General features: G+C 36.2%; 3 protein-coding genes across 3 annotated transcripts in view; 2 read left to right on the top strand and 1 right to left on the bottom strand.

Moving 5' to 3' along the window:
* The first annotated feature begins 2,474 nt into the window (after positions 1–2,474).
* Positions 2,475–7,242, top strand: LOC131948005 (putative methyltransferase DDB_G0268948). Its single transcript, XM_059309451.1, has 7 exons — positions 2,475–2,518; positions 3,211–3,550; positions 4,373–4,536; positions 5,154–5,262; positions 5,407–5,504; positions 5,960–6,091; positions 6,915–7,242. Exons 2-7 carry the CDS (start codon positions 3,272–3,274, stop codon positions 7,003–7,005), a joined length of 873 nt encoding a protein of 290 aa, XP_059165434.1. The 5' UTR covers positions 2,475–2,518; positions 3,211–3,271; the 3' UTR covers positions 7,006–7,242.
* A 38-nt stretch (positions 7,243–7,280) lies between these two features.
* On the bottom strand, positions 7,281–11,482 carry LOC131948003 (uncharacterized). Its single transcript, XM_059309450.1, has 5 exons — positions 11,373–11,482; positions 9,565–9,840; positions 8,885–9,073; positions 8,479–8,566; positions 7,281–8,328 (listed from the first exon to the last, which is right to left on the bottom strand). The coding sequence occupies exons 1-5, from the start codon at positions 11,476–11,478 to the stop codon at positions 7,785–7,787; spliced, it is 1,203 nt and encodes a 400-aa protein (XP_059165433.1). The 5' UTR covers positions 11,479–11,482; the 3' UTR covers positions 7,281–7,784.
* Positions 11,483–19,110: 7,628 nt separating this feature from the next.
* The window catches only part of LOC131947988 (intermembrane lipid transfer protein VPS13D), a 63,071-nt gene continuing 58,124 nt past the window's right edge, over positions 19,111–24,057 (top strand). Inside the window, exons 1-10 of the mRNA XM_059309424.1 lie at positions 19,111–19,239; positions 21,001–21,140; positions 21,263–21,340; positions 21,443–21,555; positions 21,780–21,857; positions 22,295–22,384; positions 22,483–22,599; positions 22,748–22,873; positions 23,128–23,175; positions 23,368–23,609. Of these exons, the coding sequence (XP_059165407.1) occupies positions 21,044–21,140; positions 21,263–21,340; positions 21,443–21,555; positions 21,780–21,857; positions 22,295–22,384; positions 22,483–22,599; positions 22,748–22,873; positions 23,128–23,175; positions 23,368–23,609 (989 nt within the window). The 5' untranslated portion in view covers positions 19,111–19,239; positions 21,001–21,043. The remainder of the gene's footprint in view (positions 19,240–21,000; positions 21,141–21,262; positions 21,341–21,442; positions 21,556–21,779; positions 21,858–22,294; positions 22,385–22,482; positions 22,600–22,747; positions 22,874–23,127; positions 23,176–23,367; positions 23,610–24,057) is intronic.

Below are 24,057 nucleotides of genomic sequence, written 5' to 3'. Positions count from 1 at the left end.
GACCGATTTGTGAGCAGTTTGTACATTTAGAACATGCCTCTTCTAATTTGCCGTTAACCTGTCTAAAATAACCTTTCCTGCAGCCTAAAACAGTGTCTGTATACGCTGAGCATACGTGGGTTGTCACTTCGCTGGTTTCGTTGATAGGTTTAGTACACGGAATGCAGTTGGTATTTTGGTGGTTGTCTGCGGACATGAAACTTCCGGCAGGGCACGGTTGGCACGTGGAGTTGTTGACAAACGTCCCTCGCTGACAGAAGAACGGGTGAGTTTCCGCTAGGACAACCAGCAGAAGTATTGTGGGCAGTACAGGGGTAAACATGGTATCTGTTGAGAGGATTAAAAGTTTAAGAAAACAAATCTACGATTGGCCGAATTAGTCAATGGGCTTAAAAATAAAATGCGCGCCAATTATATTGAACATACAGATGCACACGCCCCAGTCCCATACAACTACAACGATATAAAACTTTCCCATAGACAACCACGTTCCCTAAGTATAACATTTTCCTAGACTACCACCTCTCATGTAGCATCTCTATAGACCAACTCTCACATAGAATTTTAAAGACAAATGAACATTGTTTTATAACAATAACACCCCCCCCCCCCCCCACCCACGCTTAACACAATTTAACAGAATCATAAACCACATTTTTGCCCTCGGTGAACGGAAAAAAAGTTAACCAGAAAAAGAAACGGAAAAAAAGTCACATATTTTGCAAAGAAAAAAGTCACAGAAATAAAGTCACACAAATCTTCTAAGAAATATTTATATTTGATTGTTGAGAATTGTAATATTTAGAGTCTTTATTGATGTAGGTGGTGGGGTTTTTTTTTTGTCGTAAACAACAGGAAAATATAAGCTTATACAGTATATATGAAAATGTTATCTAAATACTATTATATCATTAGTAGTTTACTTACTCTCTGACAGTTTTCAGAATAACAGACACCGGCGGGATTACTGCATCAGTAAAGGCGAAGCTGTTTTGAAGTTTATTGTTTGCCGCAAGACGCTGAGCTAATTCGATTTGTACGCATGCATGCTTATTTTTTATCTTTTTATTTAAGCTTGCGAGAGTAGATCTAAAAATAGCGATCGGAGGTCCCCCCACTTAATAACTGATTTCTTTGACCTAATTCGATTACTTGAGCGGTTATTTAGACCTAGTTATAAATAGTAACGGGGTTTTTAAGCACATCCACCACCCCCCCCCTCCAACGACACTTAACTGACGAAATATCACAATGTGGTTGGGTAAGGGGGTAAAGGGGGGGGGGGGGGGGCTCGACTACTTAGTTTACAAGTCGTTTCTCTTATTACCTACAATATTAAACGTATCTAATGTAAAATTCTAAAATTAATCATAAATAAATTGCGGTAGTCGATTAGGGCTATCTTTCATGCATCTCTTTGGGCAGGGGGGCAGAGCCCCCCCCCCCTTCCGACGAGGAACATCTACCCCCCCCCCCCCCTTTGAAAAAAAATAATTTATATAGAAAATATATACTTTTATCCGTGTGAGGCCCCCCACCTAAGAAATTAATCTGCACGCCCCATTCAAAATGTATAGTGCCAACACACCACCGTACTATCTCCGTGATTGTGGTTTAGCGACCAAAAGTAGGAAACGGGTCCATATTATAGAAGTAGGGTCTACCTTTAATCTGTATCATCTACAAATGCGACCAGTGTTTCTTTCAGACTTTTTCCTCCCCGCAGGGGGGTACTTGAAATTTTCGGGGGTGGGGGTTGACAACATTTTCTTCGGAGGCGGCGGCGGACACAGGTAAAAGTATGTTTTCTACATAAAATCTATTTAGTTGAATGGGACAGTGGACGTGCTTCGTGGTGGGTGGAGAGTCACCTGAAAGAAACAAAATGCGACTTTTGTCATGTTTGAGATTAGGTGCAAGGTTTAGGGGTATGGCAACGACTATATTTAGTATCTGTGTGCAGTAACTACGTGAAGATCAAGCTGTAGTTTTGGTTTAGAGAAATGGGCAACACTAAGTATAGAGGAAGTATTGTAATCGCGCCCAAAAATCACATGAAATTTTTGACAGTTTCCACCGTTTTACACCTCAGCACTTCATCATATACGGAGTATAGGCTGGGATTTATTTTAAGCGGGCGAAAATTCTAAATCCAGTTTTATAAAAATTTCGGCGTTTTACGCGTAATCGTGGGAAAAACTGTCCGTGTGTCTGTGTAAATGTGTATATCTGTGAACACGATAATTTGATACCATTTCAGCTAGGTTGATGAAATTTCATATATCAAATTCTGTAGTTCTGTATTAACTTTTTTGCGATTTCCGATTTTGTGCAAAATTTGAAATGAATCGCACAAATCTACACCCCAACCGTGTGACGTAATTTAAGTAGATCCAGTAAAAGCTTGAAAAATCTTGTAAAATTACAATGTTTTAAACATTTAATCTGGCAAGTCGCAAACTGAGGGGGTCAAAGGCCAAAGTCAAAGGCCATATTTATCTACTGTGACTGGCCAAAGGTGCAAATTTTAAATGATCAAAATCTTGTCATTTTGATTTAGTTCTCTAAATCTTTTTTGTGTGATGTTATAGATCTATAAATCAAATCTAGATTAGATCTGTTTACGACTCTCTTTTCAGATCTAGAATCTAAGTAATACATTAATAGTGTTAGGCAGCCTGAGTTAGTGACTGAGCAGCCTTTGTAATATATTTTAATATTTAATAATTTATTTAGTGATTTTTAGTATTTGTCCGATTTTTAGTCTTCTTTTGTCTTTTAGCCTTTTAGTTAGATCTAGAATCTAGTTGTATTCCAGGGTCTATATTACTTTTTCAATAATGACCGATCTCAGTAAATATTTTAGTTTAGAAGGAAATTGATGTTTAAAAAACCAAAACTGCAATTTTAAGGGGGGGGGGGGGGGGGAGGGAGTTGGTCTGTCTATTTGTTGCAATGTAAAGGGCACTAAAGGGTGAGTCAAAATTTTCATAAAAAGCAAGACGTCAAGAATGACCACATAGCGTTGCCATAGATCAATTTATATTTATTTATTTATATATATTTATTAGATTACTATACTAAAATGTGCCGTACCATACTGTAATAATATTTATAGTACTAAAAGTAATTAATGGCCAAATCAGTAATCATTCTACTGTAGCGTTAAATCCTACAGATTGTAGACTAATCAAATTATTTTTATTGAAGACATTTTATTCTTGAAGACATTATTGCCTACTCACTTTTAAAAACAAGAAAGTTGGGTGATATGCTAAATCACACAGTATCAAAATTGGTTCATCTAGAAAATTGTCTCAGGAGGCTGAAGCACATAGTGTATCCAATGTCCAAATTTAGTTCCGCAACTCTGTTTACTGATGAAAAACAAACACAACTCTACGCAAAGTTCAGACCCACATATACAGATGAAATTTTCAAAAGAATTATTGAATTTTGCAAAGAAGGAGATTGTGATTTTCAGTTAGCTGTCGATGTTGGATGTGGATCTGGACAAAGTACCATTCCACTTGCTCAACACTTTAATAAGGTAACTATCATTTATCTTACAGAGTTGATAACTCATTTTTATTTCATTATTTATCTCAGCAGATATAAGTTAGCTCAAGTTTTCATGTTTCCCTTGAATGTTAATTCTATTGCCACCGGAGATGCCCATATACCTGTGCTGGTTTCTGTAACTTTTCTTAATAGTCTCTAATTTTCCTTTCAAAATATTCGTGGCAATAGTATTTTTTACCAGGCCCCTTTAACTCCAGGTATTCCAGATAAGGTCGTGTGAAGCTGGGTGTAGGTTTTTTCTGTTGGTTGCCAAATAATCTCCATCTTTTTTAAGGATATTCTAATGATGAAAGGCCAAATTTATTATCTGAAGCTATGTGTTTATACTGCCTGAATAAGGTTTTGTATTGAATACAGCTGTTCACCCTTTAGTCTATACAGTATAACAGATTATGCTACAATGCTGCAGACAGTGTTAGATAACTAAAGACATTTTGTTCAGAAATCTGCTCCCTCTAATAGACTTTTTATTTATTTTTCTGTTTCTACTTGCTGGTCAGACTTGCTTCTGCTTACAGTTCTGCTAATGCATAACATTTTAACACATTACTTTTCTGGTTACTTTAGCTCTTGCTTGTGGCCGTTGTAGTTCATGTGGTTGATTCTTTAAGTTGAAGAAAACACCCAGGTCATCAACTAATTCTACTCAGGCGTATATAAAATACTGATCAAATACTTGGTTATCTCTCCAAAAATACTAATCAAATACTTGGTTATCTCTCCAAAATACTAATCAAATACTTGGTTACCTCTCCAAAAATACTAATCAAATACTTGGTTGTCTCCCCAGGTAATAGGTGCAGATGTGAGCCAGCAACAAATTGCAAATGCACCAAACAACATTTCAAATGTTTCTTTCCATGTGTCTGCTGCTGATGAGCTGAGTTTCATTCAGTCCAGTTCTGTTGACCTACTTACAATTGCACAGGCTTTACACTGGCTGGATCTGTCAAAGTAAGTTACTAAAGATCATGATACACACCTTTTGATTGGCTTATTGGTCATCTCACACACCTTTTGATTGGCTTATTGGTCATCTCACACACTTTTTGATTGTCTTATTGGTCATCTTACACACCTTTTGATTGGCTAATTGGTCATCTCACACACCTTTTGTTTGGCTTATTGGTCATCTCACTCATCTTTTGATTGGCTCATTGGTCATCTCACACACCTTTTGTTTGGCTTATTGGTCATCTCCCACACCTTTTGATTGTCATATTAGTCATCTCACACACCTTTTGATTGTCATATTGGTCATCTCACTCATCTTTTGATTGTCATATTAGTCATCTCACACACCTTTTGATTGTCTTATTGGTCATCTCACACCTTTTGATTGCCTTATTGGTCATCTCACACACCTTTTGATTGTCATATTGGTCATCTCACACACCTTTTGATTGTCATATTGGTCATCTCACTCACCTTTTGATTGTCATATGGGTCATCTCACACACCTTTTGATTGTCATATTGGTCATCTAACACATCTTTTGATTGGCTTATTGGTCATATCCCACACCTTTGTTAAGTTAATTTCTCATTGATTCTTTCACACTGACTTTACAGATTTTACAAGGAAGTCAGCAGAGTTTTGAAACCTGGAGCCTCATTGGTTGCTTATGGATATGGAGTTTGCCAGGTGGAGCCAGAAAAAGCTGGTCAAATATTTTCACATGTAAGTTTAATTTTACACAAAATTAATATAACTTTGAGATAGCCAGTTTTATGTCTGTAGTTTTATTTAGAGCTACAGAAACCCCATTACAGAATACAAGTAATAGCTTCAGTGGTGTAGATAAAATATGACATTTTCATTCAGATCTATAACGATGTATTACCAGACTATTGGGCTGAAGGTCGTAAGATGGTGGAAGAGAAATACATGTCCTTAGAGCTTCCGTATCCTGGTTGGAGAAGGTCTGCTTCTTTGAAAATATTGAAATTAATTTGATATACCCACTTAATATTTAAATAGGTCTGGTTAGTTTTATGCAAGAAATTATTGCTGCTCATTGATTAAGCCATACCCACACATTTATTTGGCTAGAAACAGCAGTAACATTAAATCAGTCTATTACTAATCCAATTATAGTTTAATAATACTGTACAAGTATGTCGGTAAATCTGAATGATAAGATCCAAAATAAAACAAAAGTGTACAATCATTGAATGTAGTCTTTCATTTATGCTAGTATTTATATCACTATAATGAATTCTTGTAAAAAAAATGTGGCGTTACTGTTAGGTAACCTAGTAGTGAACGTGCAACTAATGTTATGTTAAGCTAACACCCCTACTAGTTGGAAGAGTCCTTTATCAGAAACTAGTAGGATAAATCACCAGTGTATGTGTAACTCTGTAATTGCTATCAGGGATGACAGCCTTAGCATCAAGAAAGTGTGCAGCGTGGCTGACTTCATTGGCTACATGGGATCATGGTCAGCTGTCACCAACTATAACAAGTCTCATCCAACAGAGGACCTGCTGGGGCTAGTGGAGAAACAGTGAGTAGTAGATGAGGTTAATGTTGTACAGATGTTTCTCATTTTAATATAAAGTTGGTATTTCGGTGTTGATAAAAATCTAGTGTAAGCACTCTTTGTATTTCAAAGAAATTTCACAAGATGTTCCTAACAGATTTATTGAGGAAGTTTATTTTGACTATTTATCAAATATAGACCCTACACCACTGGAGATTAAAACAGTGAATTTTTTATTTACCCTACAACATTTTAAGCATACTATAGAAAAATAAGTGATGAATCCTTTTATAGCTTGGGAATTTTAAGATGTTAATTTTTTTAAAAAGGGAATGGGATGCTGTTAAAATTGATTGACCAAATTAAGTGACATGATAGAAGTTTGGCTCAATCACATTAAGAATAACTATTAATTTGACATGTTAAGAAGAGTTGTTGATCTGAAAACTTGTCTTAAGATGTGAGCCTAAACAGTTTTTTTATCAGTTTTAATATATTTATGGGACGTTGCAGCCTAAACACTAGAGCGCTAGGCTGCTAACCCGTAAGTCTCGAGTTCAAATTCGGGTTCAAGTCAGCATAACGTCCCTGAGTCCAGCCAGATTTGGGTACCTAACTCATGTTAGGGAAAGTAAAGGTGGCTGGGCAAAGTGTTGAACACACCTTCTCTTCATATGCCGAGGTCAAGAAACATGAACTCTATCTCATCTGCCAAATGGATCGCTAGGTCTAAAGAGGATTCTTTTCCTCTTTTTTTTTAACACATCACCAATGGAAATCTGAAAAATGCAAGAAATGTTTTTTTTTTGAGATTTTCACTATGAGCTTCATTTGATTTTTTTTTCAGATTAAATAACTCATTTGATCCTGAAACTGAAGACAAGGTACTTAAAGTGGAATGGCCAGTGTTTATGTTGATGGGAAAGAAACCAAAATGATAAAGATGAAGTTCCTCTTTTTATAGCTTAAACCAAAATCAAATAAATATTGTTATGGGTTGATGTATAATAATTAATATCCTCAAATGTGCCATATCAGTACTCAGTGCTCATGTTCATATTTTTTACACTAACAAAGTACAGTTTATGTTGAAGTTGTTGTGAACATGCAATGGTTTTACAGTATACTTTGATATCATTAATGTTTATTTATAGCCAAAATAAAGTTGTCCAAAGTATACTCAGTTTTTTAAAATCATTTATTACCATAGAGTATTAATGAGCAAGCAAAAAGGAACAGTTTAAAACAATGCCATTTAACTTCACAAGGTGATTATATGGCATAACATTTTTCCACATGTTAATTTTCTGAGTAATTTCTTCATTACTGTATAATTTTCAATATTTGCTATCAGAAAAAAGTGCTTGATTTACACAAAATCAACAAGGTTTAACTCTTTTAACAGCTCAATGTAAAATTAATGTTAAAAGTAATGGCTAACTTTATCACTGATGCTTTATGTTTTCACAAAGTTATGATCATTCAGTTGATTTACAAAAGATGTTTAACTTTATCAACAAAAGTGATGACAAATATGTTTTTAAAACGTGATTTGTCTTAAAAGCGATCTAATTTATTTCCTTGGATTAATGATACATTATCAAGGATGTTGAAGCATTTTTCAAATTTTTAAAAATCATATAAACCACAAATATTCTGTGAGAATCAAACTGGTGTATAAAACTTATTCTAAAACACAATGTATTTAAGATAACTTTCAGCATAATGTCCCTTTTAAGTGAACCCCTTCATTATTTCTGTGAATATTGGCAAGGCTAGAATTATGGGATGTTATTTCTGTTGTGGGTGGGATTTGGTCGTTGGCTTGACTCTCTGACATTGGCAGCTGGGCAGAAGTGGCTTCTAGAGAGGTCACGGGGTCAACATTATTCTGGAGGTTTTCTTTAGTGACCCACTCTGAATTATTATTATCATTGTCTTCTATTTCAACCCTGAAACACGTTGACGTTGTTACTTCAGCCATGTTGAGATTCCCATTGGTTTGACCTGAGTTCAGTGGTGAGGTCAGCTTTGTCAGACTTCTCCGACTAACATGTGACCTGACTTGTGTTTGGGTGGACTGGCCAGACATGTCCTCCTCACCAACTGGCGTCAGTCTGGACTTGCGGCGTTTCTTGGACAGTCTTAACGAGCTCCTGTTTTCCGACGCATTGTTTTGTTGTGAAGAAAGAATTTTTTGTGTTTGGCATGTGCTGCTGTTGTCTGATGAGCTGGCAGATTGTGGTTCTTCCTTTTGTTTCCTGAAAATTACAAGTTTCACATACATTAAATATTTTCTTCTTGTTTCAATTATATTTTTTAACAGAACTTGCACCTAAATAAAGTAATTTTAAGTAACAACAGTGTAGCAAAAAAAAAAAAATTGCTGTATATAAAGGGCAATAACTTACTGTAAAAGTTTTCTCAAGACAAGGATTATAGCTGTGATTAAAACAGCTGATGTAATGGAGACAACACAGCCAACAATGATGCCCAGCTCTGTGGATAAGTTAATTAAGAAGTCATTATATGTCAACATAATTTTTATACTTTCTGCACCCTCCCCTCCACACTTATCATTAAATCTGATCTACTTAGTTTAACTAGTGTTAATGTTTCAGATTATTCCCCACATTGTTGTTTCACAAACCCACTAATCCATTTACACCAGTAACAGACTCATCAAGGAAGCAGCATTATCAAATATTTTAATTTATCAAATTTCAATTGCTCTAATTTGCTTACAAATACTGAAATTACCTTTCTAAACAATGATTCTCAAAAAGTTATACATTACTTTGTGCTTATGGTGTTTACCTTTTGAATCACCTTGGCTGTGATCAGTCCAAGGTTGTAAGGTTGTCTGTGAAATTGTAGTTGGGCTACTAAGAACCAGGTTTAGGGGGTCTGCTTGAGTGGAGGGCACATCTACAGCCAACATCTGTGTAGTCTGATTTGCCAGGGCAGTGGTGCTGACCCATGTTGATGTAGCTGGTGCTGATGTAGCTTAAAAATTGTTACAACAATTTAAAAAAAATTTCAAGTATAGTGTGTATTAAGTATTTGCAAGGTAAACACAAATAAATCAGGTTTCATAACAAGAATGTGTCACCTAAACATACTTCTAAAACAATTCACTAATCAAAACATCTGACAATTTTATTTTTTTCAAAGAAAGAGAAGACACTCAAATAAAAACTCCACAATAATGAAAGACATTTTCTTTACAGCAGTATACATGCACCGACATAGCTCTACTCAACTTGCTACAAACACAATTTGCATCATCCATCTTTGTAACTCATTTGCTTGTATATATATATATATATATATATATATATATATATATATATATATATATATATATATATATATATAATAAATATAGTAAAAATGTATATGACCAGTTATTTGCAAAGGATCAAGATGCATGAACAGCAAACAAAATGCATCAGCTGTTGTCCGCTCCACCTTAACTATGCCCCAGTAGTACTCACGTGCGGAGCAGTAGTAGCTGAGCAGGAAGATGGTACTGTAGCCACACTGCAGGGAGTAGGTTTTGAATGTCTTGGAGCAGTTGGTCAGGCCCTCGCAGTGCTGGAACATTTTCGTCTTCTCGAAGCAGTCCTCGTCCGTGATGACACACGCCCCCCACTTGTTCCTGCCTAGGTAGGCTTCTTCGATGGTGATGGCTTGACCTTCTGGGCACTGGAGCGTGACGTCACCTGCAGTGTCCGACATTGATCCACTGAAGCATTTCTTCACCTGAATGCCTGGAATGATAATAATAATATTTTTTTTCCCACGTTTTTTTTAACTTGCTTTCGCGTCTCTTTGTCTTTCCATCAAATCTTGCGATCGAAATTTCGGACACTTCCCAGTTAGCTAGCGCGCTGAAATTTTCAGGGAAGCTTTGTTTCCGATGACAATACAATATTCAATTATTATTATTACTAAATTGATCCATGGAAAAAATGTATTGATCATTTTAGACTCCTATTGATTTGTACAAAAAGGGTCATAACCTAGTAATTGTAATTTGATAAAGACAATGTTCGGTACTTTCCCTCTTCTGTTTCTACTTTTTAGTTCAATCAGAAACGTGGTTTTTTTTTTTTTAATTTTTAATGATAATTTTATTTACTGTTAGGCACGTAAGGGATTTGGGCCTTTTTGATTCTAATTTATTATAATATGTAGGTCTATTACTCTAGGATCCCCCCTTCCTAAGTATTGTACTTTATGGCTATGCATCCATACAGTGGGCTTGTACGTCGGTTTTATAATAACGTGAAGGGTTTGGGGCGTTTAAAGAGGCAATGGAATATTAAGATTATTACATGAGCTCTGGTTTGACGTCACATTTATTAAACCTTGAACAACCATTTTATTAAACAAAGTAAAAAAAAAGTTTCAAACGTATGTATCCCTCTTTTGATTGAGTAAGGCTTAATGAAGTAGTTCCCGTTAATAGTTATGTTAGAGGTTCCCTTTTTCGAACCTGACCGTCCATAAGGCACATGAAAATGATTTCACCTGTTTCTGTGATCTCGGCATGTGAAGGAATAATGTGGTCAGCATGTGAAGGAATAATGTGGTCAGCACTATGCCCAGCCGCCTTTACTTTCCCTAATGTTAGTTAGGTACTCAGAGCTGGGTGGATGTTATACTAACTTGTACATGGATTCGAGCTCGAGACTTTCGGGATCAGTCTAGTGCTCTACACTAGGCCACGCTGCCCCCTGGTGTTAGAATCTGAAAGATTTTACTGTTAGTCATCTCTGTACGCGCCCGAAGAAGGTCATTACCAATAATTACGTTTTATTTGCTTAGGGGTCGTCCATAAATGACGTCACACTCGTAGGGGGGAGGGGTCCGTAATTTTGTGATGGTGTGTGATGAGGGGGAGGGGGGGGGGGTTCAGACGGTGTGGCGTCACTTTTTTTAATTATAAAAAAGCAATGTTAGAAAACGAGTTTTAGCCGTTATTTCGCGTTTTAGAAAACGGTTTTAATAAATTGTAATATGAATTGATCAAAATACTCTATGTTGACAGAGCTCTGACAAGATTTTGGAAAAATATCGATGTTTTTAGAAAAATTCAACTGCAATTTCGAGTGGGGGGGGGGGAGGGGTGCAGGCTGAGGTGTGACGTCATTTTAGGGGGGGGGGTCTGGCTTTTTGTGACGACGTGTGACAGAGGGGAGGGGGAGGTAAAAATCGTCCAAAAAAGCGTGACGTCATTTATGGATGACCCCTTAAAGACTTGATTGTACCCGCGAAAAATGAAAGGGGATGTTCTTACTTGCACGACTGGGCTGTATGATCCCCGCCAACAGTGTCATGGATATAATCAAACCAGGGTACAGCAAGTCCCAGCTTGTTCTCCTCCATGAAGTCAGGCTCGCCATCTTTGTTTAACTGAAGGCAAAAGTTAGGATGAAACATAATCAACATTGGTGCTGTTCTTACAAGCAACACAAGTGGTCTAACTACATTACCCCCCCCCCCTTCCGACACACAATGCACACTTCAGACACTGGTATGGAAACGGAGCTGTTACTTCAAGGTAAATGTCTCATTGCCAGCGTTGTATGGGAGGGGGAGAAGGGGAAAGCACTGTACTGAAGTAGACCTACACCCTTTCAGCCCGAGTCTTTCTCACAGACAATAGAATCTTTCTGCGGCTGAACACCACAAAGGATTGAATCAAATATTATACTTTGAGGGAAATGATTTGCAAAGCTTTAGAGTGATTCCGAAAGGGGGGGGGGGGGAGTTTTATTTGATGACTCAAAGTAATCAACAGTTCGGTCCGTCACGTGTTACAATACATTTTTAGCATCACGTGCTAATAGACAGCTTTAACATCACATACAATAATACATCTTCACATCACGTGCTACAATTCATCTTTAACATCACGTGCTAAAATTCATCTTTAACATCACTATGATCACGTGCTATAAGGCATCACATCCGACAATACGTCATCACCATCTCAACCCACTTAGATCACCGATGTTTTGTTTACACAGGAACTTTAATCACACTTTTTAATCAGTTGCGGCGTGAATGACCTTCTTTATCTTAGCAACAACACAGACAACTACAATTGTCCAAAACCCCACCTTAGCCCCACCCTAGGGCACCTGACCGACAAGTTACCCTCATTCAGATGATTGTAGGCGGAGATTCCACCCCCCCCCCCCCTTCAACTATTTTTCTCCACCTGACAATGGCCGGTAAACCCACGCAAATCCCGACCACCGGAAACGGTTTAACAACAAAGTTAACAAAACTTTCCTGTCTCCGTCGATGGCTGGTCGTTGGACGATAATTTCACGTCTGCGTGTTAAGGAAAGACTAGAGGACCTTAGAAGGATTTCATTTAGAAATAAAATCTTTTCAATCAACACAAGTGGTAACAGTAGCTGTGGTCAATACTCAGAGGAAAACGTGGAGTAAACGATGGCTAGGTCTATATGGGTTTTATGCTTTCTTCCAAGGGTCGTCCATTACCAGTGTTTCTTTCAGACATTTTTCTCAGGAAGGGGAGGGGGGGGGAGGACTGGTAACTGTGGGAGAGTGGGCGGAATAAATATATTTTTTCTGTATAGAAACATATATTTTAAATTGTCTGCATAAATTATATTTCTTCCGAGGGGCGGGGGAAAGAGATGCATGAAAGAAACTCTGCCCATTGCTGATATCACACTTCCAGGAATGGGGGCTGGAACTATACTTTTGCGTTGATGTGTTCTTTGAGGAGAGAGGATTCTGGAAATATGACCCAGATTTTATTTTGAGTTGCATTCGAGTAAAACTAGATTAGCAACCAAAATGAAACATGTTGGTTTTACGTTATTGTGTGTTTATCGTTTTTGGGGAGGTGGGTGCCTTAGGCCTATATAGTGACTTCAGCCTGACGGGGGGGGGGTGTCTTTTGGTGACGATATGTGATGTTGGATAAAAGTTGACAAAAATAGCTTGAGGTTAATTAAGATAGGCTTACAACTTTTAATTGATATATAGGCATATAAAATTATATGTGGTGAAAACTTAATCAGGCAACTTGATTGAGCACAGAAAATTAATGTTAAAGAAAACAAAAACATTTTAAAAAAAAATTATTGATAACAACAAGTGAAATTTTAGTATTCAGAAAGCCATGCGGATTTGGTCAGCACGTTGAAATAATCTGGTCGTGCCTATCTTATATTTGGACGGTTATAACAGTTACTGCCAACCTTACCTAATTGCTGAGTGTACCCTATAACGGGGACCCACCCCCCCCACCCGTTTTTATGTTATTAGTAATGCTAACATATTTTTGGTTAACTTTGCCTGTCGCCTCTCCTGGCACATAGACGACTGGCAAAAGCTTACCAGGCATCTCATATTTTAGCCGCATCAATTTTTTGTTTATTTCCTAAACGCAATCGTCTGGAAACATAAACAATGCTATCCAGACAAGCTGTCCACTTAACCCTAACGATACAGGCCACTAATGATAAAACCTACGAGCGCCCACCACACCCCACATAAAAAACCTCTCGTGCTACTTGAGGTGACGTTTTTTTTTCCTCCTGCCCACCCCGCCACTGACCCATAAATCCCTCCCCAACCCACCCCGTGTGTATCGTCTGCTCTAGATGGCCAGGTGTCCCGGAAAACTTGCCATACGATGGAGGTGTAGGAACTCACTTTCTACAAGGGGAGATAACAAAGGTTTTTAAGAAAAGTTTTAACTTCCACCCCCCCCCCCCCACTCCTTTCCTTCCTTCCCCGCATAACTTTACATTTAAAAAAATAAAATAAAAATAAAACCGACTACTAAAAAAAATTTTTTGAGAAGGATTGGAATAAAGGTGAGAACAGCGTAAGGTGCGTGAGAGAGTTAGTGTGAATGAATCTATGAACTATTCTCTTTTCAAGTGGAAGGTTGAATGGAAAGGCTAGGGTTACAAGGTTGTTTTTAAAGAGGTCCTAGGCTCTCTCAGCATATGACGACCCCGGATGGGGGGAGGGGGGGTGGGAGGGCTAAGGAAATAGTCAAAGTATTCTTCTGGGTCAGGGTCAGTGAAATGAAAATTTAACAATGAATTTATCTTGTGATACTGACAGTAATTGTCAAATCTAACGGAGTATTAAAAGTGAGATTATTGTTTCAGTTCGAAGGCGTATGCGTATGTGTGAGTGTAGTAGGCGACGTTCTATTTAAAAAAAAAAAAAAAACAAAAAAAAAAAAAAAAAAAAAAAACCGGTTAAAACAAAGAAAATCTGAAATTGATCACTGTAGTTTTAAATTACCGCCCCTGGACATAACTGACAGATTGACCTCCCCTTGAAGATTTCCTGTGGGTGACCTTGAATTGAAATAAAAAAAAAATTCCGAATTTCTTGAGTATTTTCGTGTTGTTTTTTGTTTTATTTGTTTTTTAGGAAAGGGGCGGGGGTATTTAAATAATCACTAATTTAATGTTGTATAGGGAACTACACCTGATTTATATTTAATGAGACGACTAAGCTTCATGAGATAATATGATCGTTTATATGTCAAAATGGACTTAAAATAAAGGGCATACGTGTTTCTTTTAGTGTGATGTACTCTGAACAGTGTGACTTTGTTAGCATGGGTTGATGTATGTTTTTTTAATAGGTTTGCCTATTTGTTAGTCTGAGTGAGTTTGTTAGGCATTGTATTGTGTTTGTTAGGCATTGCATTGTTTCTGTTCGGCTGGTTAGTGTGACATTTTTGTATTGCTGGTTCATACTTTATCACAACAGCTCAGCGACTGTACACCACAACCATCGCTTAACTTAAAATCTTGAAGATCCGTTTCCCAGAGGAAATTTCTATGTCAGCTTGCCATTACTCAGCCGTGAAGACGACTGGCTGGTCACGTATTATGAAAGCCTTTATAAATACATTTATGTTAATATTTCAGTAACGACGCCTGCTTCCACCCCCTCTACACGTTTGCCCATCACACATTATTGAACACGTATAGTTGTGTGTGTTAACTATTCATTAAGGTGCTGCAGAACTAAAATAACGGCACATTACGACAATCACTGGCTCCTATTGTATTTGCTATCTTGAGTGTCTGGTGTAGTTATTTTTAAAATAGATCGGTAAATAAACTTTAGATACAAAGATAAGTACATTAGCTATGTATAGTTGTAGACATCTACCCATTGCGTATAGAGATTAGTGTAGGCCTAGGTCTACCCTTTGTGTACGCAAATTAGTGTAGGTCTAGGTCTACCCCTTGTGTACACAGATTAGTGTAGGCCTAGGTCTACCCCTTGTGTACACAAATTACTGTAGGCCTAACTCTACCCTTGTGTACACAGATTAGTGTAGGCCTAGGTCTAGTCATCATAGAATCGATGTTGTCTTATGACGGAGAGACAGTGTGAGTGGTTTACTAAACGTCTATAAAATATCGGACCACATACTGTAAATTGTAAAACATGGGTCTATTTTGATAAAGTAAAACAATAAGCAGTGGTTAGTTAAGCCAAATGCTTAATTAAATTTTAACGACTAATTTGTCTAGATCGGTATAAAAAACAACTTAAGTGAGATATCTTTATAATGCTATGCTTTGTTATTATGATCAAATCACTTCTTTAAAAAAAAAAAATAATTGGCCTACTTACAAAAGCAACCGAAAAAAATTACACAATAATGAACCATAATCTTTTGTTCCAAAATCAGTCAATAGATATATTTAAAAAAATAACTTACGGGGCGCTGCCTCAGTATCTTCCCTCACTACCCACAACAGTCTTCTCAAAATCTTCCATGGGAAATTTGTTTTCCCCTAAACCCCAGACAAGAGCTTTTTTATATTTTTATTTCCTCTTTCCTGACCTTTCCCTCCCTCCCCTCCCCCTTGCGACGACTTTCCCCCACACTGTACGGGCCGGCGCGGTGCTGGGATGGCGAGCCGCTCAATCTGGTCACCGCCTGCTTCATTCTTGCGGTCCAGTGCACACACGGGTCATTGTTTCCCGCCCGCTCGCAGGTACACGCAAACACCGCCGTCTGCCGGACCAGAGAATCTGGAACGGTGGCTCAAATAAAAAACACAAACATCAAACTGACGGTCGGTTCGAAAATGTTTCATCTGAGAGATCATCTTCTTGTATAGATTCAGTAATGTTTCATCTGAATCTGAGAGATCATCTTCTTGTATAACTAATAGCTTCAGTAATGTTTCATCTGAGAGAGATCATCTTCTTGTATAGCTTCAGTAATGTTTCATCTGAGAGATAATCTTCTTGTATAGCTTCAGTAATGTCTCATCTGAGAGATCATCTTCTTGTATAGCTTCAGTAATGTTTCATCTGAGAGATCATCTTCTTGTATAGCTTCAGTAATGTTTCATCCGATAGATCATCTTCTTGTATAGATTCAGTAATGTTTCATCTGAGAGATCATCTTCTTGTATAGCTTCAGTAATGTTTCATCTGAGAGATCATCTTCTTGTATAGCTTCAGTAATGTTTCATCTGAGAGATCATCTTCTTGTATAGCTTCAGTAATGTTTCATCCGATAGATCATCTTCTTGTATAGATTCAGTAATGTTTCATCTGAGAGATCATCTTCTTGTATAGCTTCAGTAATGTTTCATCTGAGAGATCATCTTCTTGTATAGCTTCAGTAATGTTTCATCTGAGAGATCATCTTCTTGTATAGCTTCAGTAATGTTTCATCTGAGAGATCATCTTCTTGTATAGCTTCAGTAATGTTTCATCTGAGAGATCATCTTCTTGTATAGCTTCAGTAATGTTTCATCTGAGAGATCATCTTCTTGTATAGCTTCAGTAATGTTTCATCTGAGAGATCATCTTCTTGTATAGCTTCAGTAATGTTTCATCTGAGAGATCTTCTTCTTGTATAGCTTCAGTAATGTTTCATCTGAGAGATCATCTTCTTGTATAGCTTCAGTAATGTTTCATCTGAGAGATCATCTTCTTGTATAGATTCAGTAATGTTTCATCTGAATCTGAGAGATCATCTTCTTGTATAGCTTCAGTAATGTTTCATCTGAGAGATCATCTTCTTGTATAGCTTCAGTAATGTTTCATCTGAGAGATCATCTCCTTGTATAGCTTCAGTAATGTCTCATCTGAGAGATCATCTCCTTGTATAGCTTCAGTAATGTTTCATCTGAGAGATCATCTTCTTGTATAGCTTCAGTAATGTTTCATCTGAGAGATCATCTCCTTGTATAGCTTCAGTAATGTTTCATCCGATAGATCATCTTCTTGTATAGCTTCAGTAATGTCTCATCTGAGAGATCATCTTCTTGTATAGCTTCAGTAATGTTTCATCCGATAGATCATCTTCTTGTATAGCTTCAGTAATGTTTCATCTGAGAGATCATCTTCTTGTATAGCTTCAGTAATGTTTCATCTGAGAGATCATCTTCTTGTATAGCTTCAGTAATGTTTCATCTGAGAGATCTTCTTGTATAGCTTCAGTAATGTTTCATCTGAGAGATCATCTTCTTGTATAGCTTCAGTAATGTTTCATCTGAGAGATCTTCTTGTATAGATTCAGTAATGTTTCATCTGAAAGATTATCTTCTTGTATAACTAATAGCTTCAGTAATGTTTCATCTGAGAGATCATCTCCTTGCATAGCTTCGGTACTTAATTACCCGGCCCTCTGAAGAAAAATCTGCCAAATTAAATTGGAAACTTCTATAAAATAAAGTGATAAATTCATGGGTGACCATTCTATAAACAAATGTAACACATCAAGGTGGGGTAGGGAGCGACTTTCTTTTTACATTGTGCACAAAGTTTCTTCCATGCATCTCTTTGTCTCTGGCAATGGACTTTATATAGAAAACATATACTTTTACAAGTGTACGTCCGCCCCCGTACCCCGAAAAATGTTGTCCGCCCCCCCCCCCAATATCAAGTGCCACCTTCCGGAGAAAAAAGTCTGGAAGAAACACTGATTGTGCAAATTTGTGATGGGATGAGGGGGTAAGAAAATATAACTAGGTAGGCCTATGGAAAAAAAAAACACTTTTTAAAAAAGTCTATCTTGTTTAAATTATGTTTTTTATGGTACTGTCGAAATGTGTGAATTATTTTGGAGGAAAGATGTTTTAAACATAGGAAAAATTAAGTTAAAAACACATCAAACTTTGTAACAATAGTTTGAATTCAATATGTGAGTGTGTGTGTGAGTGTATGGCAAAGCAGAAAGCCTAACACTAACGTCCAGAGTTTCTTCCAGCCCCCCCCCCCCGAAAAAAATCTACCGCCCCCCCCCCCCCCCCCCCCCACCCAAACGAAATGGAATTTATATAGAAAATATATACTTTTGACAGTGTCCGCCCCCCCCCCCCCCCCGAAATTGTTGTCCACCCCCCTCCTTTCGAAAATTTCAAGTGCACCCCCGGAGAAAAAAGAAGTCTGGAAGAAACACTGCTGACGTCTAGTTCAGTATTACCAGATTCATTGACACATTTTACTTAATTGCCAACATTTTCTTCACACAAAAAAATATCGTAAACTACGTATTAATAGGCCAACATCAGTCTAAGGGGAACAACTGAATAAATACCGAAAACAATAAACAACAAGAAGAGTTACGGGGAATGGGAAACAAAAATTTTTAGACGTGGGTCGTTGTAGTAATGAAGTATTAAAGGGTATATTACAGTGTTTAGCGACCTACGCTTTTCTTTACAGCTTTATACATTATATATTTATAGAAAATCCTAGATCTACCATGATGAATAATTGAATATCATTGACAATTTATACTAGCGTGATTTGTCTTGTTTTATGGCAGATTTAAGAACTTAAAGAGATTACGAAAACAAAATGTTTATTAAACTGCTTTTGTTTTTCAACGCATTATAGCTTAATTTTATAAATCTAGTAAAGTAGTAATGATAGCATCACACAGAAATTTCTGACTTGTGAACTCTTGTTGAGTTTTTACGCTAGCGAAGATAGTATTTTTATGTGCCATGTAAGTACAAAGTACAGCTAAATGTAAATTGAAACGCATAATCTCTCAAAAACATTCACCGAGGATTCACCTCAAGAGATTATTAACTTCTGTCTTAATCTAGACTAGTCCTTGTATTTATGGCAACATGGTAAATAGACTACATAGAAGATAGGGAAATGTAAGTATGTTAGATCTTAGAAGGCCTAGCCTAATTATTATTTTTATTATTAGTAAATATTAGCCTATCCAAACAATCGGGTAATCTACTTCAGTCGTACTTCCCTTCTTATCGCGAAGTGTTTTTTTTGTTGCTATTTTTATTTTTAGTTTTAGAGAGAAGCCATGGTCATGGTGATTGATTTATTAATTTTATTGTATTTAATGTATTTATTCACATTTAGATTCTAGAATCTATTTAATATCATCGATAGTTGATAGGCTATTTAGAATCTAGTAGGGCCTATTTATTTGGCATTCAAATAAATAATCTGATCTGAACTTACTGAGTCCTGAGTTACTTACACAAGTTATAAATTAGAAAATTAGATTACTAATTAATAATTAATTAATTATTAAATTATTACATTAAGCCTAGACTAGATCTATAACTTATTCAATTATTATCTTGTCTTTAGTTTAGCAATAGCAGTAGTGTTGTCACAACTAGATCTAGATCTAGATCTAGAATCTAGACTACATCACTAGTGAATAGATCTAGTGAATGAATGAAGTGATAAAGTATAAGTCAGTCTTCTCCAAATTTTGATATGAAGTCAGTGAAGTGTGGTTTGGTATAGAGTATAGAGATAGATCTAGGCCAAGAACTAGCTAGATCTAGTTCCAGTAGATCTAATAATTAACTAATATCAACAAAATAAAAAATGAATATTTTAGGAATGACTGTCTTTCAAAAGTCAAGTGTCATTCACTCTCAGTCAGATTCTGTTATATTGAGTCACTCTGTCATCAGCAGTGAGGTTTGAGTGAGCTTTTATGTATTGTGAAATTAAAATTGTTTGGAGGTACATTGAATAACAAAGTGATACTCAAAAATCAAAACTAGGTTTATAATTATAATTAGCCTATAGTATAAGGATAGGTTGTAAGTAATCAACTTTTCTTTGTGAATCTAATTGTAATTGATTGTTAGTTGTTTGTTAGTAATGTATTGCTAGGGTAGTGTAAAAAAAAAAACAAGGAAAGTCAAAGAAAAGGAGTTGTAGGTGTTAGGGGTCATCCATAAATGACATCATGCTTTTTTGACGATTTTTATATCAGTCAATATAGGATAGAATATATTAATTGAATTTCCATTACAATTAACAAAAGAACAGTTTCTTAAATGAAAATAGTAGCTAACATTCAATTTCTAACTTTACTTTAAAAAATTTAAATGTAAGTATGATGTCACACTTTCTGAACCCCCTTCCCCCAAGGAGTGTGACGTCATTTATTATAAATGAAACACCCCTGAAGTGTTCTGTTAAGTGTTAAACTCTAAAACTGTTTTTCTTGATGTTCTACCAACAATGTTAATAATACTTTCTTTAAACTCATTCATTTGGCTTCTTAGTCTTGTATAAGTTATTAGAGTGTACCTTTGTTGGAGTATTTGTCTGGGGTTATAGATCTGGTTATGTCAAGGTTAAATAACTTTGGTCGTTAATGCTAGCTTATTCTAAACTACCTATTACCTGTTGGAAAAAGGTCTGTTTACTAAACAATGCACCCAAAACCCTCCCCCATCATGCCAGCCCTATCTCAAGCTTCACATAAAAATGTGAGCATTTTTTTTTTTTACTGGTTCATTGCGTGTGGAAAGTGGATAGAAATTCATTTTAAAAAATTCTTTTATCGGATTACTCTTATTAGTGAAAGTTTTTTTTAATAAATAATGTTACTTTTATTTGATAATCATAACATTTATAAACAATTTCAGACAAATGCTTTCTTAAACCAGAAATCAAATACTTTCATGCACAATGCTTGAAGGGTTAGCAGCATGGGTACTAAATACTTATGTAGGAGAATATGTGGAAAATCTCAACACTGCTCAGTTGTCTATTGCCCTATTGCAAGGTAGAAAACATTGTAAAAAAAATGTCTTTTTTTATAATACTAAGCAATTTTTTTTTCTTTTTGAAATTAGATGTTATTGTTTGTGTAGTTGGAAGGTTGCAATGATAACATCTTGTTTGTAGGTGCTGTTGAACTTGAAAATCTTCCATTGAAGAAAGATGCCTTGAAAAGTTTAGATATACCTATAGAAGTAAAGTCTGGTAGGTTTTATTGCATGTTGCAAATATTTTATGAATTATGTTCTTTTATATCACATATTTTATTATGGATGGCTAAAATATTTTAAAAAATAAACACTTTAGGATTCATTGGAAAAATCACATTGCACATTCCACTGCGTCGACTTAGAAGTGAACCATGGGTCATCTCTATAGAGAAATTATACCTTGTAGCTGGACCTTTGTCCACTTTACAGGTAAATCTTTTCTTTATTTTAGCTGGTATTATGTTATTTATCAAATGTATATAAATAATTTTATAGGTTAATATTACATATTATATTAGTGACTTCTTGCTACAAAGCAAAAGAAGCTATCTGCATATCAGCCAATAATTTTTTTTGATGTGTTTCATGGTATTCACTGAATCACTCAAGAAAAAATTCTGCATAAAATTCACCACAATAATCAATGTCCACAGTACAACGAAGAGCTAGAAAGAAAGCACGCACAAGAGCAGAAGAAGACAATGCTGGATGCATTGGAGGAGAAATGGCAGGTCAGTCTCCTTTTTTATTGCTCATTGTTGCAACTTAATTTACACATTGCTAAATGTTTATATTTTTATCTTTGTGACACCCCAACAAAGAGAGTAGTTTTTTATGCTGTCTGCTAAAGTAACAAATCCATACATGACATCATTATGTTTTAGCAAGTTTTTGTGACCCACATCATCTCATGTGAATAACTTCAATCCCAATCCCGCCCCCCCATTATGTCACAAAGTTCCAACCCTTCTCCTAAACACCAGAGTTCTCTAACAAACACATCTTCCATAATTTTTACTTTAAACAATAATATGCTGCAACATGATCATCCCTCTTCCCCTTCATTGGTTTTCCACCTAACACATTGTCCCAAAAGTCTGAAGCAGAACTCTCCTCTCCCTGGGTGTACGACATCATTTATAATCCCTATTATAATTAAATGTTTCAGATTTTTCAAGGGACACAACCAGATCAGTCGTCTGCTTCATGGTTCTCATATGGTACATCTATGGCTGCCAACATTCTGGAAAACATTCAGGTTGTCTATAAAGTTGTTTTAAAGTTAACATTTAAAAAAATATTAACTTTTAATTGCATTTACAGTAATAAATATAAAAAACAATTGCAAATTTTCAGCTGAAAGTGAAAGATGTCCATCTAAGATATGAAGATGATAAAACCAACCCTTCGTGTCCATTTGCTTGTGGTGTTATAATTAAAAACCTTAGTGTGCAAAGTACAGATGCATCATGGGTAGGTACACATTTACAATTTTTCATCACACTTATGTTGTATTGATGAAGTATGTCATATAGAAACAAAATCTGTAAATAAATATTCAGTTCAAGTAGCATAAATGTTTAATTAAGCATTTTGAGAAAAATTATGCTCTCTGTTTCAGATGTCAAAGTTTGTCAGCCATTATGAAGCTGATAAAATGTTCAAACTTGTTGATCTTAAAGATTTTGGCATTTACTGCGACACTAATGTGTCAATGTTGGGAAATCTACCCATGTCTGAACTGTCTGTAAGTATATTAGCAAGTTTGTGAGGAAATGGATAAATTTAATATATTGATGTATAATTTTCACCAACAGTGAAGTAGCATTGCTTGCTTAATCCTTTGTGGCCTCTGGGGAGCAAAGGGCTGCAGCCAGACCTCTCCATTGGACTCCATTTTGGGCAGCTCTTTTTTTTGATGTAGCATACTTCTGATATAACTATTTCCTTAAAATATTTTTTCTTTGATTTTAGTTAGTTAAATTTTTGTTCTAATGGCAGGATGTTCTTGAAAGAGAGATGTTTCTATCTGCCTCAGGACAATTTATGGTGAGATCACTTTGCACTGTTAATTTCTTTTCTGTGTTATGAGCGATCCAGAAATTCCTTAATCAGATCAGCTTTAACAACTGCAAATACAATTGATAAAGTATAAAGATACATATAGATAGAAGAATAAGAATTTATTCAAAACTGAGGTTTAAAAAAGAAAATTGAATTCTGCTTTTATTTACTTCTCAGGAACACGAATACATACTTCGTCCTGTCACAGCCCAAGGGAAGGTTACCCGCAACACTTCAGCTCTTCCACTTCATTCTCTAGCCATGCCCCGCATCTTTGTAGAGCTCACCCTAGGGGACATGTCTTTCAGCCTCACACCCAGCCAGTACCAGAGCCTCTACCTGTGGCAGAAAGAATTTGTGCGCCATAACAGGAGGAGGAAGTATAGAAAGTGTCGTCCAGCATTCTCAGTCAATGTCAGGTAAGTTAATAATCGGAAAATCATTTCTGTTTAAGAATAGGTCATTTTGTTGTGGCTCTTTTTTGTTGTTGAACTGATTCTATCGGATCTTATAAAAATCCTGGTAGGCAGTTAAATATTGTATCAAAGTTTTTTTCTTACAATATGCCTCTTAGGACAAGGATTAGGGTTTGGATCAGTATTTCCATTTAAGTTTGAGTCAGGATTATGGTCTAGGTTATTCTTAAGGTCAGTGCTAAGGGTGGGGGATATGGTTAAATCCAAGGTTTGGGTTATTGTAGCAATACTTAACTTACTTACTTGACGTAAACCTCTTTGCTCCTTGTGGAACATACAGCCTCAAGAAGACTCTGCCTCCCAGTCCATCTTAGGTGCCCTCTCTTCCACTTTTCCTGGGGGTTACTCTCAAGATAATACCAGCAGAAATTAATTTTTTTGGTTACAATTT

Source organism: Physella acuta, unplaced genomic scaffold, assembly GCF_028476545.2.
Source record: "Physella acuta isolate Inbredline_101_S28 unplaced genomic scaffold, ASM2847654v3 ptg000620l, whole genome shotgun sequence".
In the NCBI taxonomy this organism is placed as follows: Eukaryota; Metazoa; Mollusca; class Gastropoda; family Physidae; genus Physella; species Physella acuta.
The sequence above is the reverse complement of the archived record's forward strand: the minus strand, read 5'-3'. Positions and strand labels throughout refer to the sequence as shown.